Raw genomic sequence first — 12,916 nt, 5'->3', positions numbered from 1 at the left:
GTAAAATGAGGGTCTGGCTAGAGAATCTTGCCTGTATGCTCGGGGTTCTGCTGATCGCCATATTTGGGGTCGGGAAGGAATTTTCCTCCAGGGTAGATTGGCAGTGGCCCTGGAGGTTTTTCGCCTTCCTCCGCAGCATAGGGCAGGGGTCGCAAGCTGGAAGATTCTCTGCAACTTGAAGTCTTTAGATCACGATCTGGAGACTTCAACAGCAGAGTTAGGGGAAAGTGGGGGGGTCAGCTTTTGTGGCCTGCATCATGCGGGAGGTCAGACTAGATGACCATATTGGTCCCTTCTGACCTTAAAGTCTATGAGTCTATGAGTCTAGAGGGACCCGCAGCCAACTAGCTCTAATCAGAGCTCCAATCTCAGATAGACACAGGAATCAAATCCTCCAGCAGAGGCAGTCTGGAAGTAAAACCTGCAGCAGAGCCGGTCTCCGGGTGACCTAATGCCTGCAGCTGGCCTGTAGTAGGCTGCCTGATTGGCTGGAAGAGTACTCAGACCTGCTATTCAGCCCAACAGTTTAGTGTCTGTTTCAAGCATTTGCCTATGGCTACAATAGCTCCTGTGCCTGGTTGTTCCCAGCCCTGCTTTTGTCTTGGACCCGGCCTTGCCTCATTTCAGGTAACCCAGTTCTGACTCTTGGCTTTATATCCAGACATCAAACACATAGTAAGTACCCTATTAAATTAAAAATCAACTTGGTAGATTTTCTGTCCAGGAGAGAGGACATTTTTGGAATGTGGCCCATATAGTCTTTAGACATTAAAGTTCTGAGGCACAGCTGACCCCAAACTGCTCCTCTTGTCAACACATTGGTTAGCCTCAAGCCATGTACTGATTTTTTGCTTTTTTGCCCATTGTTATGATGCAAATAAGTGCATCATTTCTCTTTCTGTAGAATCATAGAATATCAGGGTTGGAAGGGACCTCGGGAGGTCATCTAGTCCAACCCCCTGCTCAAAGCAGGACCAATCCCCAACTAAATCATCCCAGCCAGGGCTTTGTCAAGTCTGACCTTAAAAACCTCTAAGGAAGGAGATTCCACCACCTCCCTAGGTAACCCATTCCAGTGCTTCACCACCCTCCTAGTGAAAAAGTTTTTCCTAATATCCAACCTAAACCTCCCGCACTGCAACTTGAGACCATTACTCCTTGTTCTGTCATCTGCTACCACTGAGAACAGTCTAGATCCATCCTTTTTGGAACCCCCTTTCAGGTAGTTGAAAGCAGCTATCAAATCCCCCCTCATTCTTCTCTTCTGCAGACTAAACAATCTCAGTTCCCTCAGCCTGTCCTCATAAGTCATGTGCTCCAGCCACCTAATCATTTTTGTTGCCCTCCACTGGACTCTTTTCAATTTTTCCACATCCTTCTTGTAGTGTGGGGCCCAAAATTGGGCACAGTACTCCAGATGAGGCCTCACCAATGTTGAATAGAGGGGAATGATCACGTCCCTCGATCTGCTGGCAGTGCCCCTACTTATACAGCCTCAAATGCCGTTAGCCTTCTTGGCAACAAGGGCATACTGTCGACTCATATCCAGCTTCTTGTCCACTGTAACCCTTAGGTCCTTTTCTGCAGAACTGCTGCCTAGCCATTCGTTCCCTAGTCTGTAGCAATGCATGGGATTCTTCCCTCCTAAGTGCAGGACTCTGCACTTGTCCTTGTTGAACCTCATCAAATTTCTTTTGGCCCAATCCTCTAATTTATCTAGGTCCCTCTGTATCCTATCCCTACCCTCCAGCGTATCTACCACTCCTCCCAGTTTAGTGTCATCTTCAAACTTGCTGAGGGTGCAGTCCACACCATCCTCCAGATCATTAATGAAGATACTGAACAAAACCGGCCCCAGGACTGACCCTTGGGGCACTCTGCTCGATACCAGCTGCCAACTAGACATGAAGCCATTGATCACTATCCATTGAGCCCGACAATCTAGCCAGCTTTCTATCCATCTTATAGTCCATTCATCCAGTCCATATTCTTTAACTTGCCGGCATGAATACTGTGGGAGACCGTATTAAAAGCTTTGCTAAAGTCAGGGAATAACACATCCACTGCTTTCCCCTCATCCACAGAGTCAGTTATCTCGTCATAGAAGGCAATTTCTGTACTGGGACTATCTTCTGTCTCTGCCCCTGTTAATTCAGGGCAACAGAAGAAGTACAGTAAATGGAGGCAGGTGATTGAACATGTACACTGTAGAATAACTGCTCGTCAGAGCACAGCATTTGATCATTCCCTGGTGTTCTGTATGTGCCAGATTCTATATGGCCTCCAAGTAGCACTGTAGGCACTTCTGTCTTATGCTGTTTGTGGATCTCTTCCTGTTTCATCATTCTTCCTACTGCTCTTCCTCCTTCAAAAGTAAATAGAGTAAAATTATACCTTTTGTACTCAGGGCATCTCAGAGCATTTCATGCACTAATAAGTTGAATGCCATGATTTTAGACAAATGGAGATTCCAGTATTTTTTGCTCACGAGGATTGGGGGAGACTGGAGAGTGCTTATTATTGGAGCCTTACTGATGTCCTCTTATTTTTTCTCTTGAGGGTGTTAATTTCATTTTTGCCTCTTAGGGAGAATTCCCTTCAAATACATTCTTTCAAATGATGGAGTATGATCTGGGGCTAAACGGCTTTACAGATCTTCAGCGAGGAGGTTAGATTTCTGAGTTTTTCCTATCAATCCTATTAAATGATTACGTTAATAGACCAGTAGCTGAACGAAACTTGCAGTAGAAGTTGAGGGTGCTAAGTACTTCACAGGAGGTCTCAGCATCTTGCAGGATGGAACCCACAATACTAATATTAATTTCCTCATATTTTCATTTTTTTATTTTCCTTCCACTTCTCTAGTCTTTCTCCCCTGACTTTTGTATGTCCCCTCATTGCCATCTTTCCCATTTTGGCTCCTTCTTTCCCAAGTGTGTCCTCTGCCCTTCTCTCCTCTTTTAGCTACTCTTTGTGCAGAGCCTTGATTAAGGGTGCAGCTGAGGTCCCACTTACGCTGACTCCAGCCCCTAGCTGCTGGCAGGACTTTTTAAAGTTACATGATCCTTATGGTCATGCAGCAAATTTCAAGTGTGGTTCTACTATGCACCTTCTTACCCAACAGATATTTTCCCAATGTGTATTTAGAATCATATTTGCTGATCTCATTGACAAAAATAAATTTTTACTATTTTTTTAACTCCTATTAGCCCTGCAAAGTCAATAAAGCTGAGAAGAACTGAGCAGGACTCTATTTCTACTTGTGTACCACTGACAGACTATTTGCTAAAGTCCAACCTCAGAGCTAATCAGTTGCACTTGTGCAACCTCAGTGAGGGTAATGAGACTGCAGGAGTATAACTGAATTTATAAATTGGCCTGCAGAATTTTTATTAGTGATGATCCACAAGAAGAAAAGTACCCAGCTTCACTCTCAGAACCTAGGCTGAGTTTGCAGGGGTGGCAGGTAAAAAAAAACATTTTTTATGTGTTCACTGAATATATTTAATCTGAAAGACAGTAAAAGAAAATAAACCTGGAACTTCACAGCACCATTTTTATAAACTGACTTTTTCAGATTAGAACTATACTTTAAAGCCCTACCATTTATTTGTCCTCACTTTCAAGGCCCTGTGTTGTGATGAGCATAATTATATTTCAGGAGGTGTTTGGTATCGCTCTTTTCCAAAGCCCAATAATGCCACTCTTAAACTGAATGGTAGTCACTGCAGAAGAATAGGAGTCACACCTTCACTCTGCTGTCAGAGACAGAGTACTGGATGAAGTGGACCACTAGTCTAATGCAGCATAGCAATTAGCCTGTTCCCACCCCTCAGGGCAGGCATTGACAATGCTGCTTACAAGTGAAGAACTGACAGAAAAGCCATTTTGCAGAATAGCTCATAGAGCCTTAGACATTAGAACATGCTTAATGAGAGAGAGAGAGAGCACATTGGCCCTCTCTCAATAAGATTATCCCTTTCTCTTTTTAAAAGGTACCATGAGATCTTTAACTTCTACAAACACATCTTTGAAAAACAGGCAGCAGAAGCCTTGATTTAACATCTCATTGAAAGGCAGTCTGCCACCACAGTTCCAATAGCTCCTAATGATTTGCAGTCCCAGCTCTGGGTATGAGCCCATGTCCTAATAATAATTGGACTTGCACACATTATTTTGTAACAACAGAGTCATATTGACACTTAAAAATGACCAATTTTCTCCATAAACATGGAGCATTACCACTGAGAAGGAGAAATCAAAATCTGGACTATATCTTTTCAGAAGATGCATTTAGCTTTGTTTGCTTCTTGCTAGCATCTCTAAATCAAGGAAGCATTATTTCCCTGGCCCTCTTCCCCAAATCAGTTGCCCTCCTTGTAATTTGTTTAATAGAAAATTGTACTGGGCATCAGACTATTACAATATTCTAAAGGTGGTTTAGAATGGAAATATTTTCAATATAATAAAATGCATTTGAAAGGTTGTTCAGCATGAGATTCATCTATGCAATTCACCACCACAGATCCCTCCATGCCACTTAAACCTTGCAGTGGGGTTATGAGTGGAGGACACAGGTAGCGTGTCCATGCAAGGGGGCCTCTGAACCTTCTGTATATTGCACAAAGGGTTTCCAGGCAGGTGACTGTGACGGGTTGGACCCCCCATCTGGGATGCCACCTGATGTACTGGGGTTTCACTGAGCCTGCCTGCTCTACTAGCCTGGGCTCCCTCTCCCTGTTTTTCTGAATCAGGCTCTCCGGCCTCTGGCAGCACACACACACAGGTAGGGACGCACCAGCTGTGGAATCACTCAGAGTCTGCAAGCAGCTCTCTATGGGAAGATTCAGCTAGGAAATTTCCCAACACTCAAGTGCACACCCCCTTTGGGGAGTAAACCCAAAATAATATTGTCTTGTGCTGTATAGAAAGATCTGCACAGCGCAAGCTCATAAAAATTTACCCTCTCCCGCAATGTGGAGTGAGATATGCACAGCTTTTTGGCCCCCCCCCCATATGAATTGCACAAACTGGGTTTTGAAATAAACTAAAACCAAGTTTATTAACTATAAAAGATATATTTTAAGTGATAAGGGATAGCAAACAGAACAAAGCAGATTACTGAACAAATAAAACAAAACACGCAAGCTAGGCTTAATACACTCAAGAAACAGGTTACAAAATGTAATTTCTCACCCTAACTGTTGTTTCAGGCAAGTTGCAGAGTTTCTGTAGCTTAGAGTTCCAGTTATTTCTCTTTATAAACTAGACTCAGCCCTTGCCTTTCCCTCAGCTCAGTTCCTTTGTCTCTTCAGGTACTTTCAGCTGTCTTTCTTCTTGGGCAGGAAGGCAATGGAGTCCTGTTTGCCTTACTCCCCAGCCTTAAATAGAATTTACATAAGGCGGGAAACCTTTGTTTCCAGTGGAAAAGTACCAGCAGTGTCCAAGGTAGTACTTCTTACCAGGTGACATTATCACATGACCTTGCAGTGTCAAAACAACCATGAAACCAGGTTTATTTGCAATGTCCACAGGAAGGAACTCCTGGAAGATGTGGGGGATCCACATCTTCGAAGACTTGTTGTCTTTTTCCTAATCGCCCATTAAGGCTGATTGCTTACTATCTGGTGGGTGTCTCCAAGCATAACCACAGTTGTAATTGTAACATAGTCAATATTCCTAACTCCAGATACGGAAATGATACATGCATACAAATTGGATAATCACATTCAGTAAATCATAATCTTTCCAATGATATCTTACATGAGCCATCTTGCATAAAATATATCTTAGTTATGCCATATTCATATCATAAGCATATTTCTATAAAGAATATGGAGCGTCACATCACAGTGACAATGGAGACCAATGAGGTAATATGCACAGAATCTGCATTAACAAGGATCCTGGGACTTGCACATGCAGAATGAATGGTATGGATGGCCTGTGGCCACTTTCTCCATCCTATAGGTTGAAGTAGCAACCTCAGAGGGGTACTTCCCAGGGCCCCTGCCCTGATTCTGGGCTTGATTTCACCTCCCCAAACTACACACACTTTACCTGCATACAGCCACATTACTTGGCATCATGTAGGTAACATGAATTTCCCCCTGCAAGAGCAAAATCTCATTGGAGATTCCCCATTCTATTGGGTGAGTTAGTCATTGATCATAGCTCAAGGATGATACATTACATTACATTTACATTTTCTTTGCATTAACTGTTGACTTTCACACATCATTTGAGGTTTTTTGATAAATGCATGTCAGCAGATTAACTGAAAGTCAAAGATTTTTTTCTTTTAATTTTGCTTTACAAAGGCCATTAACTTCTTAGTTGTATGCATTTTTTAAATAATTATGCCTCCTCCACCTCAGTCAGTGCTGTTTGATGTAATAGTTTGTTACCTGAATTCATTCATCAGTACTGTTGTTTTGTTTTGTTTTGTTTTTTGGATATCCCTCTAGACCCTTAATGTGACAGATGGAGCATTTGTGTTGGAGACTCTAGCTGGATGTATTGAATATAAACCTTTATTGGACATAGTAGTCAATGCATTTTTTGTTCGGGATGGGAAGCATTGCCTGTTTTCTGAGCGCAATCTCTATGTGGGTAGGTATTCTTTTAAGCTACATAATGTAGTATAACTATGGAACATTAAAAAGATGCATTATTTCAGTTCAAGTGTTATGATTAGATTATATGTTAAGCATTAGCATTTTGCTCAGTGCTGTACAAAATATAAAGACTTGGTCATTGACCAGTGATCTTACAACCTAAAGGCCAAATCCTGAAATCCTTTCTCAGTCCAAACTCCCACTGATGGGAGTTTTGCCTGAGTAAGGACTGCAGAATTTGGCTGAAAGTTAGACTAATGGTACAGTTCACATACATGATCATGTCCATCACTAGAAGAAAATAAAGTATTCAGGTGGTGCAGATTTCACTTAAACATTTTCTTCAACAGCCTCTGTGCTGTCCCACTTTTGGGGTCTAGCACTTCTATCATCGCACTGCAGAATTGTATAACAAAGCCCATGTCTGCTGAGAGTGGGGTCTTACAGGAGCACTCACATGCTAGGATGACCACCTGAGTTCCTTTACCACTGACACAGACCGCTAAACAGAATTCTCTCTTTTCTGTGAGCTAGTTAGCCTATTTTATTATTAGTTAGGCCCAGATTTTTAAAGGTATTTACTAGGCATTTTTCCATTCAGCATTGTAATGCTTAACTGACTTAGACTACAGTATGGTTTAAGTCACTTTTAAAAATGAGACTTAGGCTCCTAAGTCAATGAGAGGTTCTTGTAGTGTCCCAGTGCACAGTTTTTTTGACCTTTCAGGGGTTTAAGTCTTTACTCTATGCTACCGAAACCACTCCGGCACCGAGTTCAGCACCATCAAGAACATCAACACCGATCCTCTTCCAGCACTAGAGGAACCTTCTTTGGCACTGAGAGCTTTCCTGGTATGGACCTTATCTCAGGCCCCACCACCTTCAAGGATACCCATGGTTCAATCAGCGCAGATAAAACCAGCGCTGTTGGGGCTGGCAACATTGCCTCCCCAAAAAGAGTGGCATCCGTATGATGCCTGTGAGGAGACTTCTTCAGAGGAAGTGGAGGAGTCAGCCATCAAGTATTATACCAATGGTATGTCCCCTGAGGATCAAACTGGGACTTTGTCTCTCCTCATGATGAACAAAAGCAATTTCAGGAGCTGACAGGGAGAATTACTAATACCCTTTAGTTACAGACTGAGGGGTCGGCACCATCTGATACCCTTTTTGACATCATGGAATTGCAGAGAAAAGACAGTCACTTTTCCTAATCTCCCAGGACCATTCAAGCCAGCAGAAGACATTTGGCTCTTTTCTATGCCCTCACCACTAGTATCAAAAAGGGCTGATTGTATGTATCCTATACCTTAAGAGGGCCAATTATTGTTACAACATCAACTGGCTGATTCCATGCTGATCTCTACAGCCCAGGAATTATCTAAAAGTAACAGAGCATCCGTGACTGCTCCATTTACATAGAGAAGGATGTAGACTGGATGCCATTGGAAGAAAAGTTTACTTTTCCACGTCTGGATTGCCATGTGGCAAACTGCCAACTCTCGTGTTCAGATATAACTATGTGTTATGGGACTCCATTAACCCTATTCAGTACTCCTTATTGGATGAACCAAGGGAAGCGACAAAGTTTGGTCACTGAAGATAGACATACCCAGGACATGCTGAGGGCAGTTTATGACACTTCAGACTCTATTACCAGAACTATGGCCACTGGCATTGCTCTAAGGAGATATTAATGGATTAGGTCATCAGGCCTTGCTGCAGAGTCCCCAAAACTGATAGAAGAACTCCACTTTGAGGCTTCAGCTCATTTTAGTGATAAAATGGATAAGATTCTGCAGAAATTAAAACCAAGAGCATTAAAGCCCAGTCTCTAGGGCTTTTCCAGTCCTCATCGCTTCAGAAAAGAAAATTCCTTATATGTTGTTTCAGTTCCACAGGCAATCTCCTTCTGTTCAGCAGTAGCAGAGCACTCAATCCCAGAGAAGATACCAATCTTCTACCTTTTCCAGGATTGCTCCTGCAAAAAGTCCATGATACAGACTGCATATTGTCCTGCTGCTGGTGGCTATGCAACATTGTGGGCAAGACAGTTGAGAGCCACACACTTCTATCTATGCAATTTGGACCACATCTCTAGACCTTCTGTGATGCCTGGTGCAAGTTCACTTTATATTGCTGAGTACTAGATTCCATCAGAGGCAGTTACTCAATCACATTTTATACCAAGTCTTCTCACTTCCATCTCCCTCTCATGAGACACTTCTATGGGAGGAAATAAGCTCCATTCCACAAAGGGAGCTATAGAAGGGGTTCCTCTAGTGCACCAAGGGTAGGCATTTTACTCCAAATATTTCCTAGTGCCCAAAAGAGAGACAGTCTGAGACCCATCCTGGGCCTCAGAAACTTAAGCAAATTTATTAAAACCTTCAAGTTCAGGAAATGAATAGCTAAATGTGAACCTCAGCTATCATGATTCAGATTCATTGTACATCCAAGAAAATTTTGAATGATACCTAATTATCCACACTTCTCCATCATAAACAAAAGGCTTATGTTTTTCAGTGTCTGAAGCTCATAAATTTTACCATTAAGCTGAGTATTGCTGTTATTGGATTGGCAGGACTGGTCCTGTCAAAGACCTCCGTTAATCAGATGGAAGTGGGGGGGGTCCCTGAATATTTTCCCTTATCAACAAGTTGAGAGTCTAAAGGTCATTGGCTTAGATTTTTCTAAGCTGCTTGTGACGCTCCTGGCCAAGCTTCATTGACACTTGGATTATCAAAGCTGCTTATCATGGCTGTTGCTATATGTGAGCAGATTTGAATTTAATAATGCTCTTATAAAATACATCTATATTCCACTAAGACCACTTAAATGCGTTGCTATGCTGAAACAGAGGATTGAAACTCTGTTACCATACACTGAGTTGCCTCCAGCACATTGGTCAAGATGTACTAATAGTTACCATGCTGTAGTATCTGAGATACTGCACTATAGGCAAATCAACTAAAGCCTGGTATGTTCCTCAGGGTTATCACTGTGCTACAAGGGTTCCTTAGCTTCACAGGATCAGAGAAACACCATAGAAGCTTCTGCCAGTTCTGGGGACAACTCTACACTTCTCTGCCTTTTCCTTCATTGGCCCCTATTTGCTCAGGACTAGAACTGTGTTGGAGACTGCAATTTCACATGAAACAATATTTTGGGGGGGGGAGGGAATGTTTTGGATCAATTGAAATGTTACATTTAGATTTAAACTTTTTTTAAAAATTTCTACGCAAAAGAATAAATTTCAAGATGAAAAGTTGTATTGAAATGAAAAGTTGAAATGTCCCATTCTGAAAAGTCTAAATGGAATGTTTTGGGCTTACCAAAATGTTTTTCTTCCTTTTTTAGGAGCAAAACTTCATTGAAAGCAACACATTCCCACAAAAAGTTTCAGTTCCAAAGAAACAGCATTTCCAACAGAAAAACATTCTGTCAGAAAATTTTTGACCAGTGGTACTCAGGACCCATTTGGTCCCTTTCCTCCCCAGCACCTTGCCCTGCCTTGAGTTCTGTTCCTGTGAGGCACAGAACATCTTTAGGAGTTTAGCTTTAGCCCTACAGAGCTTCTAAACTTTGCAGGAGTTGATCTTCCAAATATGCAAATTTTCAATTGTCTGAAGGCTATCCTGCTGCCTTCAAATAACTGGGGTTTGTTTTGTATTTTTCTGTAGTTAAAAGACCAGCTCTTCAGCTTGTGTAATTCCAATGGAGCTATATTGATTTACACCAGCTGAGAATCTGGCACAAAATAGGAAATAACTATAGTATCTGAGAGTCTACTGTGATAAGATAAACAGGGATGTCTTTTTAATTGCAATCATTATATAGCCCAGTGATACAGACAAAAGTGAAAAAATATTTCAAAGTTATTAATTATGAAAGTGCCAAAAGTGAGTCATGTGATTTGGTTTCAGCCATAGCCATGGTCAAAATCCAAAAGTGTAATAAATATAAATACTTTCTGTAGCACATTGCCCATTGTATTTTAAATATATGTGTCTTTTGATAGTTATTTGCTATTTGGCCACTTTTCAACTGGAGGAGCTTGGTCTTCAGCAATTCAGCAGAATTGTCAAATCTCTGGACATTGCTAAAATGCATAAGGTAATGAAAGTAATTTCACTTTAGCAAAAATTTTAAACTAACATCACACCGTGTTTTCATATTGTTTGATTAATTATTTTTGAGTCTATAGTTCTTTGCTGTGATTTTAAAAACTGTGGGTACTGTTCTTCCTTCATTTACACTCCAAACTTTTCAGCTTCTGATTTAATTTAAATAAGACTATATGAATGTCTTTTGGTTAAATTATGGGAAATCAATATTCTGCTAGCACAAAACTGCTGCACTTCCAAAGTCATGCTCAGTTTATACTACATGTTCATGATTTCTTTCCATGTAAAGCAATAAAAATTATACTACATGGATGTACCACAGGTAAGCTCTGATTGTCTAGATGTCTGAGGAGACATCCAAAACACTGAGGTTTTGGGCAATTGGTATTTCAGTTCATAAATAAATCTGGATTCAGGGGAAAGGCAAATTTCAGATAACTGGGATTTATCTGCATAGTCTTTATACTTATTACCCTGCACACTCATTGCCTTTCCAATGAGCATAGTTGTCATATAGTATAAGAGAAGGGAGCAGGCTAAGCTGGCTGCGTAGTGCTTGAAAAGGCCTTGGCATGGAGTGTTTCCATAAAGTCAGTTCAGACAGTAATGATGTAGTTCATTAATTGTTAGAGATAAGAATAGAGGAGAAGTGTCTAGGAAGATTATCAAAATCTGATGGGCAAATGACACTTTTGTTTAAAAAGTTCTCCCAACCCTCAGGCCTCTTTGTAAAGATTCCTGGGGGAAAACAAGTGGTTTGGACACTTCTGGAGTTCATGTGGATATCAATAATATTTTACTTTGCACAACATCTGCTTTCTAATCCATACTAGTTACTGCTCAATGATTCCATTCTCTTAACCTTAGATGACTGGAGTGCTAATGTCACTGACACTATTTTGATCCACACACATTTATTTTCTCCTTCCTTGTGTACAATATATCTATTCCATAAAGGAAGGTGTAGTACTAGGTGACCTTCCACACTGTTTCTTTTGGTACACATTTTTTTTTCTACCTAAGTATCTTATCAGGCTGTAATCACTATACTATCCCGCTTTTCTCCTCTTGCATCAGAGAAGCATTTTTGTCTCCAGAGTGATGCTAGATTATATGAATGCACCTGCAGCAGAGGATTTAGAAGCATCAGTTGGTCCCCCAGTAACAGGGACAAAAACAACAGAAGGCAGATTTGCAGCCGTAGCAACAGCATGAGGGTGGCAGACAGAATTCTGGGATACACTTTGAGGATGCTGACCTATAGACAACATGCTAAGATCCTCCTGTCCTGAGTTCATCGTGCCTTTCAGTTGAGATGCAAACTAATATTTCATGTATATTACTTAAACAGATTTACTTTATCTAATGAAGATAAAAGGAGATGTTTCTCCAGATCATGGGCCCAATTGTGTGACTTTTAATTATGCAAGTAGTCCTTACTCATATCAGTAATCTTTTTGAAGTCTAGGGGACTACTTGAATAAGCTCTACTTGTGTGAGTAAGAATTGCAAGATGGGATCCGTATTTGAAAATGCTGATAAAATAGAGGAAAAACCCTCCCTCCATACCAGTATATGGCTGGGCATTTTGATTTAAGCAAAATAATTAGGGATACTAGACACATTTCAGTCTGAATGGAAAATTAAGAATCTATGCATTAGGAATCTAAACATGGAATCTATGCATGGAATAAGAGAACATACAAGAGCTCTTTAAGGCCCTATACAGGGATAGGTTCCAATCCTGCAATCTCAGTGGGATTCCTCTTATGAGAAAAGATGATTTGCCTATTGGTTGCAGGATCGGGACTTATTATTTTTATTAATCTGTATTATTCTTATATGCGTGTGAGGAAATTGAAGGGTTTGTATGTTAGAGACAAGGACAAAAGAGAGTAAAAAATTAAGAAAATAACTTTGAAATATATTGTGCCATTAGCCTTACACCTCTTTATTTTTATGGCATTTTAGCACTCTGCTGACTATAGTGCTGGGCAACAATAACTGATCAGCACAAAAATACATACTGACTTAGTGTTTTGTTTATTTTTAGCCTTCAGGCATCTGTTTTGTTCTGTCTCACATTCCGAATCCCTTCAACCTTGACCACTGCTAATAATAGTGACTTTGTTTGTAATGCGCTTTGAGATCTACTGGTGAAAAGCGCTAGGT

At 40.9% G+C, this 12,916-nt stretch overlaps 1 protein-coding gene across 1 annotated transcript in view; it reads left to right on the top strand.

The window, feature by feature from the left end:
* The window catches only part of CFAP99 (cilia and flagella associated protein 99), an 85,284-nt gene that overhangs the window by 8,934 nt on the left and 63,434 nt on the right, over nucleotides 1-12,916 (top strand). The window contains exons 2-3 of the mRNA XM_026648137.1: nucleotides 6,468-6,612; nucleotides 10,639-10,733. Coding sequence (XP_026503922.1) covers nucleotides 6,468-6,612; nucleotides 10,639-10,733 — 240 coding nt within the window. The remainder of the gene's footprint in view (nucleotides 1-6,467; nucleotides 6,613-10,638; nucleotides 10,734-12,916) is intronic.

Source organism: Terrapene carolina, unplaced genomic scaffold (assembly GCF_002925995.2).
Source record: "Terrapene carolina triunguis isolate 2854851 unplaced genomic scaffold, T_m_triunguis-2.0 Scaffold66, whole genome shotgun sequence".
Lineage (NCBI taxonomy): Eukaryota > Metazoa > Chordata > Testudines > Emydidae > Terrapene > Terrapene triunguis.
Note: the sequence above shows the minus strand (reverse complement) of the source record. Positions and strands in the feature narration are given on the sequence as shown.